A 27341-nucleotide genomic window follows, 5' to 3' on the forward strand; every position below is an offset into this window, starting at 1 on the left:
AACAACAGAGCGGCACAGGGCCACCGTGGAGGCGGTAAACAACAGCGTTGCCTGTGGACTTGGAGCAGCCCCCGGTCACTGGGGAATGATCGGTGAGAGAGATTAGACACGGCCGGGCTGTTAATCTTCCTCAGTGGTGACAGACTTTGCCGGCGTGAGCGTACCGTGTCCACATGAGGAGCTGAGAGGCTGGCTGGTGGCAGCTGTCCTCGCCCCACTCTCTAGTGACTCAGCCCTGCAGGCTCCAGGATGTCTCACTTCGCCACTTCCTACACACCGACGGGGAGCTACAAGCACCCTCTGAATTCCCCTTAATTACGTTTAATTTAACAGGAGCTATATCTCTTACTCTGCCCGGCTGCTGGCAGGGGGGTTGGCAGGTTCTCCACGCTATAGTCTCTGTATTGTTGTTGCTCTCCTATTCATTCAGCATAGTTTGCTGCTGCTCAGATTATCTTAGTCAGACTTTATTGGTCCAGTTTACAGTATATGAGGAGCATGAGGAGTTGTAATGTGTATAAATCTTCCTGTTAAGAAAATAACCCTAGGCAAAGAACAGTTGTAGCTGGATTCAGACTAAAAAGCAGTCTAAATTGCTTTTTGATGGTCAATGTGATTGAAAAGCTGGTCATCCAGGCAAAAGCACCACCCTACACCACACTTTCACAGAAGGCCTATTTATAACCCCTACTGGTTCCTTCACTGGCCCTGAGGGGGACCCATAACTGACTGATATTTGTGGGGCAAACATGGAACCTGTGGACAAAAATGAGACTTGGACTTCACATACAGCTCTGAAAAACAAATGAGACCACTTCAAAGGACAATTGTCAGTGAACATGAATGAGTGAAATTGAAATGAAACACAGCATTTCTCACAAATTCCAAATAGAAAAGTAATTTAGAGCATTTATAATGAAAAAATAATGAAAAAGATGCAGTGATGTCAGAGCTCAAATAATGCAAAGAAAAGTTCATATTCATTTAGAAATAAGAACCATACTAATTTTTTTTAGAAATCTAAATTTTGATGGAATAACCCTGTTTTTTAATCACAGCTTTAACACATGTTGGCATGCCCTCCACCAGTCTTTCACGCTTCTTTTGGTTGACCTGGAGCAATGAAAGATTCAAGCAGTGCAACTATGTTTGATGGCTTGTGACCATCCATTTTCCTCCTGATTACGTTCCAACGGTTTTCAATGGGGTTCAGATTCATATAGGAGTTGGTCATACAGGAATTGGCTTGTTGTCACCCTCCTAGTGCTGAAGATTTGGAAGTGATAGGGGGAGTTTTAGTAAACAGTGGATTAATTAATCTAAGATATGTTTGGTTACAAAAGCTCTTGTACACAGTATGTGCTTGTCAGTCCCTGTGAGTACATTTCACATCCATTGCTGATGTAAGCATCCCCAGCAGTCTCAGCTACCCTACACTTTAAATATATTGTTCAACTGTGGTGGCTTGTAGACTCTGCTATGTTCTGAGTAAATGCCTAAGCACTTTTTAATGTTGCGTTGGATAAGATAATGTCTGCTACAGTGTATGTGAAAATTAAATTTCGGTTCTCCTACTCCTGTATTTAGTAGTTTCTGTCCAATGAAAGGAACATTTCTCAATCTGTTTTCAATGATAAGATAATTGATCTACCCCCACAAATGTTCTGTATTGTTACATTTGGGTGCCAAAGCAGGGATTATATGCTTAGACCTGTTTGTTTAAGGAACTAAAGTCTGTATGTCTGTATAGAAACTGGAGCTATACTAAATTTGGAGGATTGCTTGAGTTATATAATGCTGTAATATAGGCCAGCGCTTGGACACTGCTTGTGTGCATGCTGTAAGGAAAAAAAAAAAAAAATCATCTTGGAGATATTTAAGGACGTATGAGGGGAAACTGTACACTCTGTAATACAAAATGTTCTCCATTTGACTCCAGGTGCTCCTGTAGTGGGTTGGAGGCTGGTAGCTCTGTGATGTGAGATCAGTCAGAAGGCTATGTCATTCTGGTTCTAATACAATTTCAAACCATTCACAGGGGTTATTCCATATCTGATAAAAGGCTTCTGTCAGGGTCAGCAGGAAGGGCACAATGTCCAACTCAGTCCAGGTGCCGAAAAAGCCAGTGCATTCTGATCTGCCTGTTTGGAGAAGGTGCAGTGTGTGTGTGCGTGTGGGTGTATGGATGTGTGTGTTCAGTAATTAGATCCAAACACTTTCATTTTCTGAAAAGGAAATGAAGCTATTTCTGTATCTTTAAAAGACCATTTCTAGAAAATGATGGCACCACGACTGCAAAAGGCACTTTGATTGATTTGGAGGTTTCAATTTTTGTTCTGTAACTCGAGCTCTGAAGGATACAGTGCTTTTTGTCAGTGCTTCTATTACAGAAGGAAATGGATGCCAAATACCAATGAAAAAAAGAACAACAGGGAGAATGTCTTACTGAAACTTTGATATAGCAGAAACATTATTTATGCACTTAATAAAAGAGGTTCTTCAAGAGTTTTTTAGTGCAGGCAGTGGCTAAATATAGAGCATCATTCCAAAACCACATTTGCAGCAAGAATCACACAGCACAGAAATATCTTCATAGAAATGCCAAATACCAGAATTATATTACCTTGCTAAAAATCCTAGAAAACTCTAGGCTTTTGCTGGTAAGTGGTCTTGGAAGGCCTTTGCTGGTCAAGATGGTTAAAATCCTGGCAAAAACATATCATATTATGCTAGTAATCTAGCTGGTTAGCCAACCCATGCTTAACAAGCTTTATCTGGCCAGGCTCTTCAAAAGGGTGAACTTGGTACACAATCAATGTTCTCCTCGATCTCTTTTGTGTTGTTGTCTGTTGGATTCTTGCTGTGTAACTCACCACAAAGTTTTTAAGATATGGACAAAGTTCCAACTTTTTATTTGGAGATTCTAATAAAGGTCTTTATTTAAAGATTATTTGGTTGGATAGTGTGATGTGGGCTTGCATACAGCTGTTTTTCTTTTTGATTGGAGACAAGTTTCTATAATCTGAATTCTCATTCCTTTCATTTACTCATATTAATGTTCTTAAGTGGCCAGGGTATAGAATTTCCTTTACCCAACAGCCACCAAACTGAGTGTATTGTTTCATGCAAGTCCTCAAGCTCTAATCCACAACCATACTGACCTGCACTCATCAGCTTTTTCCTCAAATTTATCTGTGTAACATTTCTAAATAAATAATAATAAATAAATAATAAAATATAATAGAAATACTTTATAGTGCTGTAATAATAATTACAGTTATTGTTATCATTATAGAAATCCTGTTGTAAATATTTAAATCTTTTGCAATGGTTAAACAAAGCCTAAAAAGGGTTCTGCCTTTTTTCCTGCCGAGTGTGTTTCCCCCCTCTTCACATCGTCTGTAAAGCCAAACCCCAGCCTTTCTTTATGAGTGTATTAAATCTGATCTGACTGGGGAGATAAGCAATGATCTCATATAAGTCATATAACCAAGAATAGCTCTGCCTGTTCTTCTATAACACAACTCATCTTTCTCATAAAGGTCTTCTGCTGCTAATCTAAATGGAATCTCTGGCTTGAGGAAAACAAATAGTGGGCCGTCTTACATCAGCCTGCTGTCTAGGCACCAGTCGGAGAGATACAGTACAAGATGAGGATGAAGATGAAAATGGAGATGCATTTGCAACAAGGTCCAGTATTGGTTTCAGACAAGAAAGCCTTATTTAATGGTTATTTCTTTCTTTGAAAAAACAAAAACGGGCAAACTGGATCGGATGTGATTCTGAAATCTGATCTGTTGAGATGACTGTCCTAGCTTTTATTTGCCTGTGATCAGATTGGCTTGGACATCATATAGGTATCTGTGTGGGTTGCTGTGGTAATGAAGGTTGGCGTGATTAACTAACCTTTGGTGCTCTTGGACCTCCATTCCTCCATCACTCTGGATTTGATCAGATGGTTGTTTGTCGTGTTGAAAAAAACACACGCACACAAAAACAGGTTAAAATCTGAATTAAGCGTCTATAGTGTATGGATCTGATTTGCAAAAAACTGATTTGTGGATTGTTTGTCCACAAAAATCAATCTGGATTAAATATGTGGCTTGATATTCCAAAAATCTGATTTAGGCTAGCAGTTTGAACACACTTAATCTAGATACCTTGGAAGCTTCAATGGGATTTTATTTGCATCTTTTGCATCACTCTTCATGCAACAAAGAACAACCTCATTATGTCCAGAGCGATAGCAGGGCGAGGCCTAAGAATACTGCCAAAAAAATAAAGTTACAGACACATTGCCCTCCTTACCAAAGCAACTTAGGTTGATAGATTTGTGATGTCCTGTTTGATCCGATCTAATCACTTCATATAACAGTGCAGACAGTCTGAACATCTCAACAGATCTGATTTGGGAAATAAATCTAATCTACCTGTAGTCTGAACACAACCTACAGTATCTGAATGTGCAGGGCAGGGTGCCTCCAGCATCAGAGTTCATTTAGAAACATGTTGTAGGATGTTGAAAACATAAAAGTACAGTTCCCCTGAAGAAAAACATACGGTAAAGCAACACAGATTATAATGAAAATAAATTAATCAATCCAGATTTTGCCAAAAACAGCATTACCATCTGCTGCCTCTCACTCCCAGTCTTTTCCACCTCACTTCCCATTTGTGGTTCTTCTCCAACGAGCCTGTCACCTCCTCTTCTCATGAAGGGGGACAATGTTGGTTAGTGAATGTCAAGTCTCTCTCAGTCCCTCAGGTGTTTATCCGTTCATTTCTCTCTCTCACCCTCAGCTCCCGCCGTCCTGCCTCTTAGCCTTTAGTTCTTTATTCATATAAATGATGGTGCTTCCTTTGAAACAAACCACTTTTGACATGCAATTTATTAATAATCCCATCTAGTAACCTTTTTGTCCTTCCATATCTCTCTAGAAAGCATTTGATTTGTGAAGAATGCATGCTGGTCTTTTTTCTCCTGAAGCCTTAAGTATAGCTTAATTGCATTTGTCTTTCGCAGGTGGATGTAATGAATCACTGCTGTCCTACAAAACAAGAGAAAAGCTTCTAAAAGGAAGCCCCTAAAAGAAATGTATTTGCTTTTAACATATTTAATTACTACAAATCTCAAAAGTGTATCTTAGAAATTGCACACTAAAGAGGCTGGAGTGCACAAAGGAAACAGTCTGAGCCTTTGAGATGAATATATGCCGTATAAACAGTTTTTGTGTTTGTATTCTCCTTGTGCATTTTAGTTGATTCACGTGGAGCCTAAATCTATGTTGACTCATTAATGTCTAATAATGCACAAAAAATGCATTTACTTTGGTCTATATGTTGTCTGAAGAAAGTATTATATATATAAAAAAAAAAAATATATATATATATATATATAGTAACACTTTACAATAAGGGTCACACACAACAACACTTAGACAGTAATAGAAATTGTTACACAATTAAGTAATGTCTCAGATTATTAATTGACATTTGTTAATGCATTATTTAATTTTTTATGCTTAAGAATGTGGTGAATAATAACGAATTTAAGCATTAGATATGTTAAAATGTATGTCATTTATGATAATGTAAACTATTGTTAATTATTAATTATCTGTATACACTGTGACACATCTCCAAAATCATAGGCTTTTCTTTTTAGCCTTTGATAAGGGTTAAGGGTTTTTTCCAATAAATTTTCGAGCATCTCTATTGGTCGATTCATCTTAAAATACCGAAAAATAAGGAGAACAAAAGCTGATCTGTCCCTGTAACAATGCAATTAAACAGCAAACTACACAGAAATATTTTTACAAACAGTTTTTATTTGTGTATGATCTTTTCCAAAAAAGTTGAACTTTTATTAAAATGACAATTTTACAGTGATTTGGTTTGACAGATAGTGTTCTATGTGACATGCAATAAAAGAAAAATCCCATTTGAGCTCACACTGTACGTTCTCTACACGCACACCCTGATAAAAAAAAAATGGTTTAATGCATTCTTTTATTTTATTTATTTTTTTTTTTTTTATCATAGATTAAAACCTTTCAACTTTATCATTTTTAGACACAATAAAGAATGAAGAGTCCGAAAAATACACCACAGCATTCAGGCAAAATAAAGGAAAGTACTGGTTGTCATAGCATAGGTATTATTTGTTTTATTAAACTGGAAAAGAAAGCTTTTCCTCAATCCCATTTTGTGCATGACTACTTTCAGTGTTCACTTGCAGAGTGCAATATTGTATGCATAATCTCTAGTTTCCTTTAGTAATATTTGCAGAATTGTAAGAATTTTAGAAGTACTCTTACAGTCTCAGATACTGCCTCAGGCTGTTTTAGATTGTGGGTCATGCTTAAATTATTTTTCCTAATCAATTCTCATCATTCTCATAAAATTACCAATTTTAGTGTCCCCCAAGAGGCCTCAAACAAGATTCAACAAATATAGTAGTTTGATGTTGTTGCTTTGATTGTAATAGTCTACAGTTTAAGTGTTGCTATTTAACAGCACTTACATTTACCAGCTAAAACTGTTACTTTTACATACATTAGTCCAAAAGATCTGTTTTTAATATTCTAAATACTCACAATCTAGTCTGCCATGCACTCAAAGAAGAATTGAGAAAACAGTGCTGCAGCAAGGTAGCTCTGATCATTTTCATTTACCACATACATGAAAAAAAATCCAAAATAAGTAAATAAATTAATAGCTAATATTAAAATGCACACAGAGGGAAACCACCTGCAACCAGTTCCTTAATTGAACAGGATGCTGATGCACAACTTCAAATGTCAGCATTCAAAAATCAAGAGAGTAAGTTAAATGAAAGAAGATTATCAGAATAAGATCAACACATATGTTAAAGGGTATTAATACATGCATACGTCTCACAACACTAAACCATTTCATTTAATTACATTCCATTTTTAGAGAAAATTAAACCCTCTATTTTGACATGATAAAGTTGAAAGGTTAGCCATGTCATTATTATTATTACTTTACTATTCTCACCAGTTATAATACCCATAAGTGCATGACCAAATAACTAACATAACATAAACATTAAGCAGTAAACGTTAACACACTGGTTCTACTCACACATCACATGTCCAGTTACATCTGTATAATTGCTTTTCAAGAAAGAACATTCCAACGTGATTCAAAAGTCTGAGCTTTAAATACAGTTTAGTGTGTAAAAGCTGTTTGACTCTTGATCAGAAATGCAGTATGAACTGACTGAGTTTGAGAAATAACAGTATTTCCCTGATTCAACTTAACCTAACAGATCCCTGTCAACAGAAACTGATTGAGCAACATTTAAGTTTTACGAAAGTTCTGTTGTCCTGCCAGAAATCATTCCCAGCAATAGAAATATACTCACAAAGATAAATAGGCATTTATTAGCATTAGCGTTATTAGCATTCTCTGCATCCACTGTGCAAACCCTATCATAAGAAGAAGAAAAATATATTTATATTTATATCTATGATCTGAGGTATCTAATATGATTTATGCATGGATGATATTCAACCAATTAAGCCAGTTTAGACATTTAACTTTATCTAGGGAAGTTATAAATTGTCAGTCCCTATTATTTTGCTTGGGAATAAATTGGATGTTTTTAATCATATTTTTTACAAAACAGATGTGTAAAAAATCAATGATCATTGTATATTGATCTGTTACTTCCCAAAGACATGCTTTTTATAGTGTATTATTAGCCACTATTAGAAATGAAGCTGCTATGAAAGGTTCTTTTTTGAAGAATGCCATAGAACAAGGGTTCCCAACCCATCAAACTTGAGCTTGATGTAAATGTTTGATGTTTTTGGCCTCCACAATCCCCAGATTCAACTGAGATTGTGATTTGAGGTGATTTGGAATGAGCTGGAACTTCACAGCTTGAAGGAAAAGCTGCAACTATTGTTCAGCACCTCCAGGAACTCCTTCAAGACACTGATACCTCTTTTCCACCGACAAAATGCTGGTGCCGGAGCCGGTTCCTGCGAACCGGCGAACATTTTAAGAACCGGCCCGTCTTTCCACTGCTCTAAGGAGTCACTCACTACGTATGTGAATGTGGGTGTAGGCAGAAGCCGGGGGGCGATTTGGAAACGACATGGCGGAACCAGAGCTCCTCTTGAAACTTGTGCTGCTGTCCTCTGTGGACCACTGTTGATTCATTTTCATTCATTTAGCCGCACGAGTCACAGGTTCGCTGGTTCCAGACCAGAAAGATTGTGGGGCCAGAATGGAAACGGCTTTTCTGGCCCAGAATCTGTGATTTTGTGGTGGAAACACAAAGAACTGTTTTTGAACCTGGCACCAGCACCGGCACCATGCCGGTGGAAAAGTGCCCTGAGAAAACTATTCCAGGTGACTTTACCTCACAAAGACACTGAGATTAAAATACCAAGAGTGTGCAGATCTGTCTTAATGTGGCTCCTTAAAGAAATCTAAAACATATAAAATGTACATGCTAAAACCACAGCCCACACACTAAAACTGTCTGAGAAGAACCACTTTTTTCCATAAAGAACCATCTTTGTAAAAGAGATCAAGGATTGTAAACATATATCTTTCCAGAATCAAAATAGTTTTTTCTTGGCATCGCTGAAGAGCTTGGCTTCCTTCATAGCAGCTTCTTTTCTAAGAGCACAGAGAACAGTCACAAGAAAAAAAAAGAGTTCTGAAAGTATTTGGCTGACCTGAAGAGTAGCATGCTGCTGAGGTTGTGTAATTGTGTCTTGTTTATGTTTGTTGAGAGGGGTATACAGAGCACTGCTTAAATGTCAGAAACATGGTGTAGTGTGCAGCCCGTCCCTTTGTGTACATACAGAGAAAAGCAGTTAGAAAAAGACCAGCCATGGCCTGAAGTTAAAGTCTCCTTAATCCATCTCAATTGACATTTCTTTCACTCGTAATTTGTTGGTCCGTTGGGCTACAAGTCCTAGCTCCTGTGTGCAGATGCTAACAATGCTAGTTTGAGGTAAATGGGTGAAAACAGCTGATTGACTGAGGCGCTGAATATTTCCGTGTACCTAGTTTACACAACGCGCAAATGAATTCAGGAATTAAATCTGTATTTTTCAGCTGAGGAGAAAGCGCACATTCAGGAAATTGAGACAAATGTTTCAATCCCCCTTCCAGCAAAATTAAGCTGTTTTTCGAAAGAAACAACAAAACATCACGGAGCCATGGAAATGGAACGCTGTCCCCTGTGGAAATGTGCTGATAATAGCCCTTAGCACAGGAAGATCTACAGTGTTTGCCTCAGAAAGACACAGATGAAGGCCAACACACACTTATAGCATTTGAATGTGGACAAATATATGGGATATATGGGATGTATGAATGTTTTTTGAGGTTGAACAGTCTAGTAATAAAATAATAAAAAGAAAATCCAGCCATCGATGCCACACACATGTTGCGTATACATGGTAACTACTAGATATTTGTAATGTGGACAGACTGATGTTAAAGTGATTTTATACATTAATCATGATTAACATCATGACCTGACATGACTTGCTTTAATAACCAGCTTTTGTTTCTCTGCACAATTTAATATGCTAATTTCACTATTTTTCAGTGGTCAGGACCCCAGAGAGCAGCTATTATTTGCGTAGTGAGTCATGGTGGTAGTGTGTTAAAGTGTGTGTGTGTGTGTGTTATGCTGGTTCAAGTGAATCAGACACAACAGTGCTGCTGTTCACTGTCACTACTGAACTGAGAATCCACCAACAAGAAATATCTAGCAAATTGCATTTACATCTACAAGGTGGAGCTGTAAGGTAGCTGTGTCTATTAGAGTGAGCAGTGATTGGACACAGTGTTTAAAAACTCCAGCAGCACTGCTGTGTCTAAACCACTTGTACCACCGGCACAACACACACTAACACCTCATACACCACCACCATGCCAGTGTTATTTACTGCAGTGCTGAGAATAACGACCCACCACCCAAATAATACCTGATCTGTGATGGTCCTGACCATTAAAGAACAGGAATGAAAGGATGATAATAAAATAAGCAGAGAAACAGAGGGATTACAGTATGTAATTATACATATCACAATATCATGTGTATGGGTATGATACCAGTGTGTCAAAGTGGCAGTATTTATTCATGCAAAGTAATGCCAAAGCTATTACAGCTATAGCAGCAAATCAACCAGTTTTTAGTTAATAGAGTAAAAGAGGAAGAACCATGAACATGCCCACCAAGACATATTCCATATTATCATATTAATATAAGAACATTTTTTCAAATATTAGTCTTCAGATTTTCAGATTCAGTAAATTCAGGGTCTTTCAGGAGTAAAGATTGATCAACACATTCAGCCCTTTTCCCCAGTTGATGAGTATGTAATGTAGCTTCACACAGAATATAAATGCCATTTAGCAAATAAGATTAGTGTGAAAAGACGTCAGAAATGTGTTAGATCAGAGAGTGTGAGGTGTATGAAATATTTAGTGTGCTGCAGTGTTCTGTCATATCAGCTGGAATGTAGAAATCTAAGCTGTAATATTTTGTCATCAAAGACTGTAAAAAAAATGACCTTAACTTTAACCCTCATGTTATGTTGAGACTAGCTTCATGCTATCATTGTGTATGGGCCTAGAGATCTCAATGTTGCAAATGGAAAATTAAGAAATAGAGAAATTAAGAATAGTGCAATATAATTAAATGGATTTGTATGTAAATCCAGAAATTCCCAAATAAGATATTATTAGACTAAATAATGCCAATAATGTCAAGATTCATATTACATATACACCAAAATTATTTTTATATCATATTTTATATAGTCACTGCCAGGTAGAAACTGTATATCTCCAAAAGGGCAACTTGGACCAAACTTTCTATTGGTCTATTCATCATTATATTCTGGCCAAATGTTAACAAGAAAATCTGCCAGATTTAGATTTAATGGCAAACATTGAGATACAATGTTTTTTTCTGACAGTGACAAAATTATATATAGGTCTGGAAAAAAAATAAGAGACCAATTTTACCATATTGAAAACCTCTGGAATATAATCAAGAGGAAGATGAATAATCACAAGCCGTTACAATAAGTTGAACTGCTTGAATTTGTGCACCAGGAGTGGCATAAAGTTAATCCAAAAGCAGTGTGTAAGACTGGTGAAGGAGAACATGCCAAGATGCATGAAATCTGTAATTAAAAACCAGGGTTATTTCACCAAATATTGATTTCTAAACTCATGTTTAGACCAAACTGAATTGGTCTCTTCATTTTATCCAGTGCTAGATTCAAATTATGTCAATATTTAAAAAAATAACAACAGAGATCTTGTTTTTAGAACAAATCTTCTATGCATATTTTTGTCATTTTCCGTATTTTCTACAACCTGGAAACATTTCTTGATGGATGCACCAAGAGAAATGGTCTAATTACAATCTTACACTGACTTCTACAATATATAGATGTACAAATCAACACAGAGATAGGCCCTTGATACTAATCAAAGCTTTTGGAAACCCCCCTGAGACCCCAAACAGAAGATGTACAGAACTTCAGAAACATGCCACCAGGTCACAATAATATTTATTCATAAAATAAATCAAGTATCAAGCAGATAAAACAGTGTGAAGTTTTTTTTAATATATACTTTAAAAAGAGTCTGTGGTCTTCAGGACCCCAATCATAACATGAGAGTTAAAACTACATACTTACAAACATGTTAATCCTCGACCATGAATGTTGAAAAGCAGAAGTCCACAGGGCCTGCTTGTTGTTAGCTATAAACGTATTTCTAGGCAGTGGTCTTAATTCAGGGACTAATTCAATCATTAATTCATTCATTCATTTATTCATTCGTTCATAATAGAAAATGGACCCTTCAGTCTAGTGAGCAGCTTCTGTTGCAGGGACAGGGACACAGACACAGCACAGGACCTTGTGTTTTGGCATCAGACTGCATGCATGTTGGACATTAGCCTGCGCTGACCCCGAGACAATGAGACGGTTTGATTGGTGCACATTAGAACATTATGACAGCCACAGCATCCACATAGTACATGAACCAACAACGGGTTTTACAGTACGACCAAGCACAGACGTAGACACACTTACACACAGAACTCGAGGTACATACAGAGGACATTAACAATGGTTTTTTTAAACGTGTTTTTCGATGGAAGAGAATAAAGACACATAAGCTAGGTAGATAGGATCCACAAACCTTTACATCTTTACAGCAAACAAATGCATGACTAAAGGTGAATTACCTAGTTATTATTCTTCATTAATTATTGCAGTCTAAACAATATGGCTTCAACTAGTGAAAAAACTTTCAGCACTAGAAAAAAAGTTTACATTGTACTTGTTTACTTTCTATGAGAAATAGAAAACTCACCTGGTGTATCGACCTAAAACTATTCCTAACCTTTTTTATTGACTCGTAATGTAATTTGATGCATTAAAAGCCAATTTACTCAATTTCTCTAAATTGGGTTGCACCACATTTAAAATGTACAAATTCATTTTTTTCTTTCTTTCTTTTTTATTTTCTACATAGTTACTAATGATAACTACTATCTTTGTCTTGTTCACTATAGATAAAGGGAATATAGAGTCCATCATGCAGTACTAAACCCAGGACATTTTCTTTACCTGACTTTTTAAATGAGATCACTTAACACATAAATACCTCCCCTCCCAAAAAGTGTTGTTAATTCAATGTTAATTATTGATTTTTCTCTAAATTTAATGGATTTAAAATGAAAAGGAATACAGAAAAAAGGCTTTAGACACTGAAAGGCTTCCAGCCACATTCATCCAACTAAACCAGCTTTTTAACCAAAGACTCTGTTGTTTTTTAGTTATTTTTGTAATGTTAGAAATTACATGGTGGTTTAAAGACTAGAAAGAGATGAAGAGGTCCAATAGCTGCACATACTGTTTTGTTATGTTTGAAATGAATGAGTTGATTATCGGATAGATTAATCGTGGCAGATCCTAAAAAATCTGGAAACACCTCTGATTTAATTAAATCTAAAAAAAAAAAAAAAATAGACAAAAAAGTAAATAATTAAGAACATGTGGTTTTGATAATGTTAGACAGCTAGGAGCTAGACTGTGAAATCTCATCAGATTTAATTGAATTTGTAAGTTTTTATTTAAGGGCTAAATGTAAACTGCAGAAATTCTGAAAGCCCTGGCAGTTATCTGATCAGTTATCAGTTCGTGGCAGATAGCAAAATTTGCCCTGAACGCCAGTCAGGTTCAAACAAAATGAGAACTTCTTTGGTCTAATGATGGTGGTCAGGAACAATGAAGAGAAGGAAAAAGTATTGTACAGAAAAGAAGAGGCGTCTGCAAATTGGTGGTTTTAAAATTAGCCAATTAGAGATCCTTTTGGAGATCATATACAGTATTGTATCATATGTTATATAAGACGTATTTTACAATAGTCTAGTTCGGCTGAAGTAAACTGCAAGGCCTGCATTTGGTCCCATTGGTCTTAATATATGATTTATATATATTTATATAAATTATGTGGCAGGATGGAGGAGTTTCTCCACTAGCAGTGATTACTGTTGATTGTCTCTGGGGCAGGTTTAACAGCTTCAAACAAATCTGCTTGCTTTTTTGTCTGAACAAAATCTAGCTCCCTCCAATGCATTGATTTAGATGACTACTAATGCATGTGTGATAGATGTTCTCATGTTTTAAGAAAAAATCCTTTGCAGAAAGGATTTGGCCCTATAAATCATTCATTAAGTAGAATGTGGCAGTGTTTTAACCCAGTGCAAATGTAGACATTTTCCTCTCCTTAAATCTTAAGTTGGCAGGACTGATGCAAACAGGATTAAAATCTCTCTCACACACACAATAACAAAATATTAATAATATAATATTAAAAAAGAAGAAGTGAGAACTTCCAGACTGCATACAAGTTTAGCATTCAGGTGGTCTGGAATGGCATTACTGAGACAATCAATCATCTCACCTCTCAGGCATGTTACGAGAAGCGCTCCAAACCTAAGACATAAACCAAGTAAACAACTGTTTTGTTGGGAGGTTGCAGTTTTTTTCCACTCCATTCAAAACATATCACAACCTGACGTCTTGCATTTCACAACAGAGATGTCTGCAGTCTTTTTTCCCAGAAAAAAAAAAAAAAACAAACAAAAAATAAAATCAGTTATACTTCCATGCATAGGAAGTCAATGGAAGGCAACATGCTTAAATTGCTGTTGTAAATTGCCCTCAAAGTGTCACACAAGGGGGGATAAAGAACCAAGCTAAGTGCATCCCAGTGCCATCCCAGTTCAGCAGTGTCATCTGTATGGAATGTGTACCTTGACATTGTTCCCTTTACTATTTAGGCTTGACCACCTAAATACTGATGGCCCACAATTGGCCCACCGAATGTATGAGGCCGTGGTTGTGCATATAAGTCAACTAATAGAAAGACCTTTAAAGTGTAAACAATTTGAACCTGTATGGCAGTGAAAACCTTACTTGAAAACCTTGTAGGGGAATTAATTGTTTACAACAGTAGAAAGAAAAACTAAGACTTCTTCAAGGCAGTGAAAAGCCTTCCACAGTTTGGCAACATACCCACGATGCTCCAATCCCAAACTACACATCTTCTTTTCTCCCCCCCTCCACCCCACAAAAGAAAAAAAACACCCACCAATCCCGAGGACAGAGTCTTGTGTCCATTACTTTTTAAACATGTCCTGCAGAGGTCCAGGCAGGAATTTCAGAACGGTATCTAAAATGCTCTCCTCGTCCTCGTCGTCCTCGTCCCCGCATCCTGCAGGGATGGCCTTTTTAGGGCGGGTCAGTGAGCCCTCGCATGCCTGCTCCATCGCTGCTTTCTCCTCAGCCTCCTTCTCCTCTTTCTTCTTCAGTCCGTACTACACAACACACCACAAGCATAAAATAGCTTTTCAAAGAGAAACTGTTTCGTCATGTTACAATAATAAGTGAAATATAATTTTACTGATAGTTTCTTACTAATTCAGTATCATCAGAAAAAAAAACCCACAAGCTGTTTTAAAATGGATGATGGTGTTTTAGTTCATATTTATGCAGAATTTGCTAGTATTGACCCACGCCCTTCACTGGGCAGAGAAGAAGAAAAGAGGGGGAGCGAACTCAGAGTATTTGGGATGGAGTTCGGGGCAGCTTCGCTGTAAAGCGTGAAGCCGAAGCCCCCCCTCTCATGAAGAGAAACATGAGAAGAGAATAAAATTAAAGAAGGAGGAAGATGGGGAGGAGGTGGGTGCGAGGTTTGTTCAATGAGCAGGTAGAGAGGAAGTGACAGTTTAAATAGGGAAGGAATTGGGAGGAGTGAGGGCGTGGTTCACTCCCAAAATTTAGTTATTATACATAACTCCACATATAGAAAATTCTGAAGGGTTCACAAACTTTTAAGCACCACTCTATGTGCATTTTTTACCCTTTAATTTTCTAAATATAAACTGTTCATTGACCACTTCGAAACAGATCCACACTGCAAACCTTTAGAGTGTTTTGTCTGATTGTTTGAATTTTTTTCTGAAATTTTGTCTGATCTCTGATACGTTAAAATATGTGTGGACTGGCACAAATCCTGATCCACTGGATTGGATTGGAACGCTAGTTGTGATCATGGTGTTTGACTAGTTTAGTCTTGTCTGTCAAAGAACACCAAATACAACACTCAAATAAAAACATACCCTATAATATTTTTAAATAGTATTTTTATAGATGCTTTTTCTTTGAAAGCTAATTAATGTAATGGTGGTAAAACGTGGCAAAATAAAACCTGCAAAAAAGGCATGTTTTGTATTTGATATATAGCTCTGGAAAACATTAAGAGACCACTTCAGTTTCTCTGATTTTGCTCCTTATAGGTAGCTGTTTAAGTAAAATGAACATTGTTGTTTTATTCTATAAACAATGAATAACATTTCTCTCAAGTTCCAAATAAAATATTGCAATAAAGAGCATTTATATGCTGAAAATAAGAAATGGAAAGAAAACAAGTTCATATTTATAACTTTTAAGAGTTTAGGAAATAATATTTGGTGGAATAACCCTGGTTTTTAATTACAGTTTTCATGCATCTTGGCATTTTCTCTTCCACCAGTTTTACACACTGTTTTTGGATAACTTTATGCCACTACTGGTCCAAAAGTCAAGCAGTTCAGCTTGGTTTGATGGCTTGTGATCATCCATCTTTCTCTTGATTATATTCACTTTCACTTTCAAGTTTCTTATATTTTCTAAGAAACTCATAATTTTTTTAGTGGTCTCTTATTTTTTTTCCAGAGATGTATTTTGTTCATTTTGGAAAAAATGTTTTATTTAATGTGTAATTCGTAATTTTAACAGAAATGTAGGGGAGGTGATTGTGAATATGTGAACTATAAGCATATACTGTATGTATCTAGATTGTTGAAATCTGATATAAGTGCTATAATGGTGTGTTCAGTTTGAGGTTAAGCATTGACTATAATTACAGTAGTAGGATAAACACCGAGTGTGATTAGTTTACACGGTTTGTGGGTAACAGGAGAAGCTCACCTTATCTCGGATGGTCTGTCTGACCTTTTCCCTCTCAGCCTCCATGCGAGCGTGTTTAGCCTTCCTCTCCTCCTCCTGTTGCCTCAGAGCCTCCTGTCTCTCCTCTTCCTTCTTCTGAGCATCTGGATCTTTCTCCTCCTCGCCACCCAACATCTTCCCCATGTCTTTGGTGGCCCCTGTAGGAGACAGCCAGAAGTCAGCTTATAATCAGACGGTTATTATTAAGGTTGACTGTGTCTGTAAGATGGTGACAGTGACCTGCCGCTTGATTGCTTGAGAGCTGAAGGGGGAGGGGAAGGGTTGGTGGTGTGTTACTCGCAGTCAGCAACTTGATACAGTGTTTGCCTCACATTTACTATTTTTGTGTTGGAAAATCGACAAAAAATCACTGATAATGGTGTTAAGAAAAGCTGTACAGCCATCTGCAAGGAAATTATCTTCACTGGTTACTTTTTTCCTTTTTTCTTACAGCTTCTGAAAACGCCAGCTGGCTTTTAACATGGTGTGAACAATTCATGGCAAATAGACTGATAAATGTGGTTCCTAATTACTACAATGCAAAAAAAAATGTTATATAAAAGAGGTGATGATACAACAGTGACAATATGCTCTCCACTATACTGTGCTATTTGCTAAATTTGCGAGAAATATTTTTTTGTAAGAATCAAATTATTAATGCAATGCTCTGCATGCATATACAGCTCTGGAAAAAATTTGGGCGAAATGTTGTCTGTAGTTTATAGAATAAAACAACGATGTTAATTTTACTCAAACATATACCTATAAATAGCAAAATCAGAGAAACTCTTAATCTCTTAGTCTCTTATTTTTTTTCCAAAGATGTATATTGCAAAGTCAGATTATATTTAAATTAGCATTGAGGCTATGCTTTTTTTTTTAGCAGAGAGTATATTGCAATGTATCACTTACACTATGGTAGTGATTTTCTTTTTTCTTCTTTTTTTCTTCTTATACAACAACACCAAAGAAAACATTACCCAATATTGCAAACGTTATCCAGAGAGATATCACATTTCAGGAAAAAATACTTACTATATTTTTAGCCTAATTTAGAACAATCTGAAGCACCCAGCAAATGACACACACTGCAGTTAACTGTCAAGGCCTGGATACCAAAAGTGAAGCCCATGAAACAGAACTGAAAAACAAACCACTTGGCAACAAGGCCAGTGCTATTTAATCCACAATGTATTTTAGATACAGTGCACATTATCTCTCAGACGTGTAACTGTAGACAGTTATACTACAGTGTGTCAGTGTTATGGTATATGTGAAATGTGATATATAATATTCCAGCCTAACATACAGTAAGTATTCTCTTAACCTTACAGTTTCATCTAAAAACACTATATTTTGTGCAACACTTGTGAGCCTGAACATTATTTAATAGTGACTGCACTAACATACAGCACAGCTCCAGTGTTTCCAGATGAAACTCCCACATTTATTAAACTAAGCACCAGGACTGGGAAATAAGGCCCTACATAATATCAAAATATTTCTGGGTATTTTTGCAATAATGGTATTTTTGGCAAAGACAAAAGCATATACAATAAAAATATTATATAATTTTAAGAATATACAACTGTAAAAAATACATTTCATAGTTTTATATAATATATATATACACAGCTTTAAACATTCAGTAGAAACAAAAACCTAACTTACCAATACACTGATGTGGTATATTAATAATAATGTAACAAATTAAATAATGTACCATAATAGATTAGAATGTATGTTCATGTACATGTACAACAATCTACCAAAATGCAAAAGTGCAGTATATTTATAGATGCATATAATTTGCAAATACAATTACACAAAAATTAGCCAAAGCTTCAAAGTGAAAATAGGGTGTGTTCAAAATAGAAAAAAATATATAAATCACAATAAGGATTTTTAAATCCAACATTATGTTGCGTACTATATGATATGAAGTTCACCAGGGCTGTTGCAGGCTGTCTTTAAGCGACCTGTGGCTGCTTGTGAAAAGGCTGTATCACTACCATGGTTCACTCTGTTGGAAGCTGTGATGTTCTCAGTGTGACATGCCAGTTAACTGGCTCTTTTTTAACGCTTATCCTCTCGCTGCCATCTGTTTCACATGTCCATGCACACCTTTATACGCAGACCTCCAAGTCAGTGTGCATTTCTTATATTTCTGTTTTCTAAGACGTAGGTCGGCACTGTGCTTCAGTGAAGTCGGTACAGTTACTTTGAAATATTTACAGGAACTTATTTATGACTGGTAAGAAAAATATACAAATAAATATTGAAACAATTTGATCTTATTAAATGTGTTTTCTCATTAATTAATAGGAGAAGTAAGATAATATTAATAGTGTAGTGTAATATTTTGTATTGCATTCGTGTATACATTTTTAAATCATACTATACTATATACACCGGTATATATAGAGTTCAGAAATCAACATTTGGTGGAATAACCCTGATTTTTAATCACAGTTTTCATGCATCTTGACATCATGTTCTCCTCCACCAGTCTTACACACTGCTTTTGGAAAACTTTATGCCGCTTCTGGTGCAACAATTCAAGCAGTTCAACTTGGTTTGATGACTTGTGATCGTCCATCTTCCTCTTGATTATATTCCAGAGGTTTTCCATTTGGTAAAATCAAAGAAACTCATCAAGTGGTCTCTTATTTTTTCCATTTCTTTTTATTTTTGGTAGGAAAGTATATATAGAAACCATCTAGAAAAGTGTTATTAAACTGCAAATGAATGAGACCATAGTTAAACTGGTCCAGACCGAGATCCTCTTGTTTTGGTCTGAGCAAACTTTGGGTTCTTTGGGTTCTTGCGAGGAGCAAAGGTGCAGTTATTGCCTTTGGTTTTTACATCATTGCATCATAATTGTTTCATATTGCTTTAAGCAACTGAGAGGTGTGTTCTCTTTGAAATCAGGATATTATTAATCACAAGCATATATTACAAACCACTGCCCATCTGAAATCTATCCCGAATGTTAAAGCTCTGACTTCACCTGAGTTTAATTACTTCCATATGCCTCGCAGGGCATTCGGGCCAAAGGACTGCCAGTGGACGCTTTAATTGGCAAATGTGTGTGTAGGACACCTTGGGCTAACAGATTAGTACTCAGCTGAGGTCTAGCGGCAGGTACCCTACTACCCCCACAGGCTGCAGAGGATCAGCAGTGGAAGGTCGTTCAGAATCTTGGGACTGGGCCATTTCTACCAGCGTCCTAATAGATAATTAACTAGCCAGTTTGGCGGTCCCCTCTCTGTTAACTGGATTTGTATGCCTGAGCTTTTATGACATTCCCCACGAACTCAAGGTCATTAATCTTTGCTTTTCATTCTCAACTGAGTGCTACAGTACAGTATTATACGGTCCAATGTGTCTCAGAACTAAATTTAATATAGTCTCTTTTCATTTGCTCTTAAAATGTTCTAATAAAACGTATGCATTTCCAGTAAATCATTTTGTAATTTGTTCTTATTCTTTTATCTATATAATATATTTAATTTGCTATATATAATTTGCTTCTAATGGCACGTCTAGTCAGCATACAGAAACTATGTAGGCCATTTCATTCATTCCAGTAATTTTTTAAGCCATACTGAAGATTAACCACCATAACAAAAGAAGAGCTTTTCCTCCTCTATCAGATTCTGCATGGCTTTACATCAAAGGCACTGCAGGAATACAGACAGTGCTGATGGATGTGAGACAAAATCCCATGATTTATCATCCAGCACTCGTGGTCTGAGCTATATTCACATATGGGAGAAAAAAAAAAAAAAACTAATTCTTGTTGATATGCAAATCATCAGGGCTCCTTAAATTAACATGTTAATTAGGTTCTTAGTATTCTTTGATAAAAGAGTAATAAAATAGGTCACTTATTACCACCACCACCCCTGCAAGTATCTGTACAAAAGTTTAAAACATAAGGTAAGAGTTATAAAACGTCTTTTTTCTTAATCATTTTGCTTTAAAGTCTCTTTAAAGCATTTATGGAGACAAATGTACTGCATCAGTGCTGAAATCTTGGTTAAGTGTTACCTTCAAATGATACACACTATTACTAAAATATTAAAGAATATTAAAGTATCAATATCTTCAAAACAGCAGAATGAATACTAATATGCAAACATATTCTGGTTTAATCTATAAAAAAAAAAAAATATATATATATATATATATATATATATGTGTGTGTTTTGTGGTGTGCTATATTGTATCAAATGCAATAATATCGCCAACATTTTTGAATATCGTGCCATATAACCCACCCCTAATTATCACATTAGGGTTATCACGTCAGAGTACATTTTTGCTGTTTTTAGCAAAAGAAAAATTCACACTGTTCCCATTTTCCATTATATATCTACTAGAGACAGATTATATCTGTCCAGTATTATTCATTTTACTTTAATTCTGGATATTTTGAGATATTTGGAGTGCATTATTAGTATCATGGCATTCTGGATCATTGACTCACTGTTACAAATCTGATAAAATACTTGTATTTTTTAATATCTTAGTTAATGGTGTGCCATATCATATTGCATGCAATACTAAAATTACATTTTCATTTTGTTGCAGTAATGTTTTCTTGAAAAAACCTTAATTTCGTATCGTATCCCCAAGAGTATCAGTATCACAAAATTAAATGAAATATGAAATATTGTGATATTATTTTAGGGTCATATCGCCCACCCCCAATGTACATATTTGTGGATCACTGGCCTATAAACTATTATTTTTGGTCTACTCTTCATAATAAATGATTACACACATGCGTAGCTTTATTTTTACAGTCTACTGAACAAGTAGGAGGGCAGGAGGCTGGGCTGGAGCCTCGGAAGGAGCTGCTGAAATGTTATATTCTCCTGAATAATTTGCAGCGGATGTGGAAATTTGATGAGAAGAAGTGTTTTGAATAATGAATGACCTTCATGGATAAATCATGGCCCTCTACCATTAAGGTGAAGAGAAGTGCAGACACATTTGCTCTAAGAAACACATCACACACAGTGACACAAAGGCTACAGATTTGATAAGATCCTCGTGTCCAGTGTGAATGCTGAGGTCAGATTTACTCTGCATTGATCTATTAGGGTGGAGTCGACTCAATGCTGTAATACAAGACCTTTAGAAATAAATAATCTTTTACTTTAGTGATATTTTAACTGGGTTTCAATTTCAGATATTTTAAGAGGCCAGATATTCAGATATTTTTCTTTCCATTCTTTAGCTTTTCCAAAAATCCACTGATAATGTTTTTTTGTAAAAATGTATTTAATTAATTAATATATTAATTTAATTCATATAAGATGATTTTCTGACCATACAATAACATTGACTATCTTTTAGACTGGCTGATTGGCTGTTTTGATAAATGAGTGAATAATCTGAATAATGTGTACAGACCTTCTGATTAAGGTGCTCAGTACTTTTACATATACAGTACTTTCTCAATTAATGTAAATTAATACAAAGAAAATGTCATCTAGACTGGGATGCTGTTAATTTGTGGTTTCTGAGGCTGGAAAAACTGATGAACTTATCCTGTGCAAAAGAGGTAACTCTTGAACCGACTGACCTCCATTTCTTAAACTATTTTTTTCTTTACTTAGTTGAGTAGTTTTTGCTATAAAATGGAATAGAATAGTACTCAAATAGAGCTATTCACTGTTTACCAACTCTACCTCTTCACAACTTTACAAATGATGCTTTTAAAGAACATTAAGGGGGCAAGAAACTCCTGACAAGTTCAGCACAGCTGTTAACTATTTTAGGTGACTCCTGATTTCCTAATAAAGCTGACTGAGAAAATCCAGCCAAGATGTGCAAAACAAGAGGTGCCTACTTAGAAAAATCTAAAATAAAAACATATTCTGGTTTAACATTTTTACTGTACTATAACTATAAAAATATATTTAGGTGTGTCCGGTTCTGTACATTATTTCTTTGGTGACACAAAAAAACATTTTGAATATAATGCAAGTGCACATTTATAAAAATGCAAATGCAACAAAGCCATTTTAAATATTTAAAAATCACTGTGGTGCGAAGCTACTGTGAATGTTTCAGCTGACTTTCAAAAATAACACTCGCTACACTAAAGCACGACTGAGGCAGCGTTTTATAAAGCCTTTCTCTTCAGAGTAAACAGACCACTACTGAGGACAGAAAGGGTAATTTTCCCAAAGAAAACAAGCTGCCCTCTACCATAGACCTGAAACTAGGGTAGGAGTTTACCTTTCAACATAATAATGACCCTGTTCATGCCAGCATAGCAGCACAGGGCTGGTGCTCTGACCTGAATCCAGCTGAAGCTGAAAAGCACAGAACTTCCATTCTGCAGCAGAAACTGCTATCTGCAGCATAAAAAAGGCTTTTAGATAACTACACAACCAGAACTACGACATAAATAATTGTACAGTGTTTATACAACCAACGCATCTGTACACTGCCAGACACAGTACATGAAAGGTCATCACACGGTCACAATAACAGAAGCGCCGGTCACATCTGGCCCATTTGGGGGAAGTGGCAGGCAATGAATATATTATCTATAGTCATTCAGCTGATGAAACCAAACAGGGAAATTGATTTGAGGACTCGTTGACCTTTGAACACAATGTGTCCTCTGAAATCAGAAAATCTATAGTTCATCCATACACAAGGCTGTAATCACAACATGTTTAACGCCAGTCGATATAACAGTCAACATCCTTCTCAGAGACGAGTAATTGAGTAATGCTGTGATTGTGGGTGCTTGTCTTGTTGGTGGGACTTTTGCTTGATGAATTTGTATTGGGAGTATATTTCTAATAATTGTCTTAACCCTGTGCCATGCCTGATTTGATCTGTTATTGCATATTTGCCTTAAATATATATATATATATATATATATATATATATATATATATATATATATATATATATATATATATATATATATACACAATATTTTTCAACAAGGAGAACAAAAAGATTTGGATGGGATTTTTTTATTAAGCTACCAAATAAATGCAGATTTATATGGACCATAACATGTTGGTAAAGTGATCTTAGTTTAATGTTACATTTTATTTAAAAAACAAAAAAAAAATTGTGTACATTTTAATGTACTGAAATTAAATTTCACCCATAGATTTGTAGTTTTTTATGAAAAACAAAATGTTCCATTTTCTTACAAATATATATTATATTATATTATATTATATTATTATATTATAATATATTATACATGTCTTCACTAATAAGGGAAGTTTTTTATATAGACATTGGCTACATCAATCATGCTAGTTTGAAAAATAATGTATCATACAAACATATATTAAGATAACAATTGTAAAAATAAGTTTATATAAAATAATCATCGACATGAATCATGTAATGATTTAATTTCTAGTAATGCTGTTACTACAAATTCTGCATATATTACAGGTACACACATGAATGCCTAACAAACTGTCTGTTTAATTTTAATATATCTTGAAGAGATATGATAAAAATATAAATGTCTGTAATAGTTAAAAAATTACTCTTACCTCCCAATGCTTGCTTCATTACAAAATCCATGGTGAACTTCAGTGTCTGGTTTTCTTACAGCTAGAGAGAATGGTGCATGTAGTCGATCTGTAGTTCTGACTGTTAGTCCTCCACAGTGTGTGTAGTATCCTTTACTTTACGATCACACTTTCACGTCTGCAGGGGGGAAAAAAAGAACAAGAGACAGAAACTATGAAAAGCTGGTAGAGACATGTATACTTTACTTGATTAAAATTAAACATTAGATTGAAATGCTTAGTCTAGGCATGACAGTAAGATATGACATGTGGAGATTAATAACTTAAGATACTTGATATTTAAAAAATATAGTATATCAGGTCATCTGAATTCTACTTGAGGTTGACCTGGCAAATAAAATATGAAAACATACCCATCCACTGGTAACTATGCTTTGCATGACCTTTCAGAGTTAGATAAGGGTAATGGACCCAAAAGCAAACAGGTGGAGAATTGCTAAGCTTTTATGTGGAGCATGTTGGCGAGAATCAAACCCATTATGGTTTTTAGTAGTGTGTTTAGTGCACCATTATCATTATGCTTGTTAAGCAAACCCTGGATCCTCAGGCTAGTCCTGAAGAATCACTGCCTCAGCACCTTGGTTGCCCTAGCAGCTTGGCATGTTTTGGAAAAAGGGGAATTGCAGGAAGTGAGGCATCTCTGAAATCTATGATGAAAGAAACTGTTAGTACTTTGTAATATATGAATTATTTACTTGCTTCGGTAATATTGAAGAAGCTGAACACATTAAATCCTACATGTGTATACAAACTTCAGTAGATCCTATATGGAGCACAAACCTTGTCAATCATTGACCTAAGGTGCTACTGTAAATATTGTGGCGTGGAAGAAGAAGGAAGACCCGTGAGACTAATGCTGAATGCTCAATAGCTCCTTTATTACACAGGCTTGCCACTCACTTACAGTCTTTAACAAGACTAGGAGAGCTAAAACCATCCTATTCTATAGGCTACCAACAGAGCCAAGTGACTGAACTCACTATCCACCTACTTTACGGTGAGTGCCCTAACCAGCACCCATCTGCATGGCCCCTCCCCATACCCTAGGTTACGGGGGAGGTACCAATTACGTAGGCTGGAGCAACACAGCACAACAAAACACAAGAGGCCCCACACACAGAAGAATAGAAACATGCCTACAGGCAGCCACACACACAACCCAGAGCCGCCACAATATAGTAAAGATGTTTCTTAGTTATAGACTTTTGAACAGGGCTGGGCCTTAAATAAAAAATAATCAAAACCAACATTCAAAACTGTGTTTCCAGAGATTTCTAGAGAGTAAAATATACACTTGAGTGAGTTTAACGTGAATGGGCTTTTATGGAGAATGTTTATACTGTTAAATGTACTAATTTCACCCCTAAAAAAACAAACAAAATGTTTCAGTATTGCAGACATAATTTGAAAAGCTTTTAACTTCAGCTATAAGTCTTTAAATCATGCTCTGACTGTGAATCCAGCATCAGCTCACCATCCAGGCAGCAATCAAAAGTAGTAATGCTAATGTCACTATTGCCCCAAACAATGCAGATTGCTGTAAAAGCATGGACATATATAGGTAAGCTTTCTTAGCTTTATTAGCAAAATACTTAAGTCTACTTTTCTACAAAAGTATAGTACTTTTCCAGTTAAGTACACTATTTTAAATGAGAGTTTTTAGCCATTCAGCTCCATTTACCCACAATAACTGTGTACTCACTCACAGGCTTCCCCTTCTACTTTACACTCATTTTCTAAAATAACAGGAGAAATAGGAGGTGGGCAGGCTCTATTCCTTTAAGACGTACTGTTTGTATTGTCACATGTGGGCCTGCAACGAGGCCATGTAACATTTATTTTTGTGGACAATCTATTGTCACAGAAATTATTGCGAAAAATTATATTCTATTTATTTATTAATATATAGTTCTACTGTTATAATCTTAATAAAGTAGCCCACCCAATCAATTACATATGTCTAAAGACAACCTTTTTTACCTACAGCAGTCCACATGGTGTGTATGTAGTTGTAGATATTTGAGCATTGGTCCTTGTGTGATTGGCTAAAATACTGTTCACTGTTCATATTTTTGTAAGTTAATTTGTTTGTGAGCAAAAACATCACAATTATCAAAATTATTGAGGTTATGTGCATGTACTGTACGATAAATCGATAGTTTATTTATCGTGACTGGCCTCAAACACTGAGCCAACAGCGCAACTCCAGCAGACTATGTCAGAATCAAGATAAAATGTTCAAATAATCATTATAGTGATTTGAGATCATATTGCCCTGCACTACCATTAAAGCTTTGCTATATTTTTGCAGCTGATGAAAGATTAATCCTTCACTTCTTAGAAGCTCTATTTCCAAATATCCTATTGTATTTGTAAATGAAGCATGCATAAGGCTCCAATTCAATCTTGGCTGGAACATTACTTATTTCAATGGCGCAAAGGGAAACCCTGCCAAACAGAGCGTGACCAAATGGTACTCGTGTGGAGAGCGTATGGCACTGCTGGGACTTGTTGAAACTGGTATCCCAGCAGGTTTCTGTTTTATGTTGGAAATACATCATCGTGTACCTCATCCTGGTTCCACTCCTGAGCACTTAAGTATAACATCAATGAAAACACATTATTGAACTCGTAAAATACCATATTTATTTTATCTGTCTTTCTTGAGCTAAAAGAACATTCAAATTACTTATTAACGGTATGACCCTGAATGATTCAAACCCACAGGTTTTTTTAACCATTTAATATTTTAAGATACTGTTTTTTAAAAATATACAGCTCTAGAAAAAAATAAGAAACCACAAAAGTTTTTGTATCAGTTTCTCAGATTTTTCTATTTATAGGTATATGTTTGAGTAAAATGAACTAAATTTCCTAAATTCCAAATAAAAATACTGTCATTTAGAGCATTTATTTGCAAAAAAAATGAGAAATGGCTGAAATATCAAAAAAGATGCAGAGCTTTCAGACCTCAAATAATGCAAAGAAAACAAGTTCATATACATATATTCATATTCCCAATTCATATTCGTTTAGTTCAGAAATCAATATTTGGTGGAATAACCCTGTTTTTTAAACACAGTTTTCATGCATCTTAGTATGTCCTCCTCCACCAGTCTTACACACTGCTTTTGGATAACTTTATGCCTGCACTCCTGGTGCAAAAATTCAA

General features: G+C 35.8%; 1 protein-coding gene across 2 annotated transcripts in view; it reads right to left on the reverse strand.

Moving 5' to 3' along the window:
* Positions 1-11565: 11565 nt before the first annotated feature.
* cplx2 (complexin 2) overlaps positions 11566-27341 on the reverse strand; it is a 51039-nt gene continuing 35263 nt past the window's right edge. For both annotated transcript variants that reach the window (XM_049483824.1, XM_007246430.4), the window contains exons 2-4: positions 24131-24287; positions 16560-16735; positions 11566-14905 (exon numbers count right to left, since the gene is read on the reverse strand). In XM_049483824.1, coding sequence (XP_049339781.1) covers positions 14708-14905; positions 16560-16735; positions 24131-24161 — 405 coding nt within the window. In that variant the 5' untranslated portion in view covers positions 24162-24287 and the 3' untranslated portion in view covers positions 11566-14707. The remainder of the gene's footprint in view (positions 14906-16559; positions 16736-24130; positions 24288-27341) is intronic.

The sequence above is a fragment of the Astyanax mexicanus genome, chromosome 10, assembly GCF_023375975.1.
Source record: "Astyanax mexicanus isolate ESR-SI-001 chromosome 10, AstMex3_surface, whole genome shotgun sequence".
In the NCBI taxonomy this organism is placed as follows: Eukaryota; Metazoa; Chordata; class Actinopteri; order Characiformes; family Acestrorhamphidae; genus Astyanax; species Astyanax mexicanus.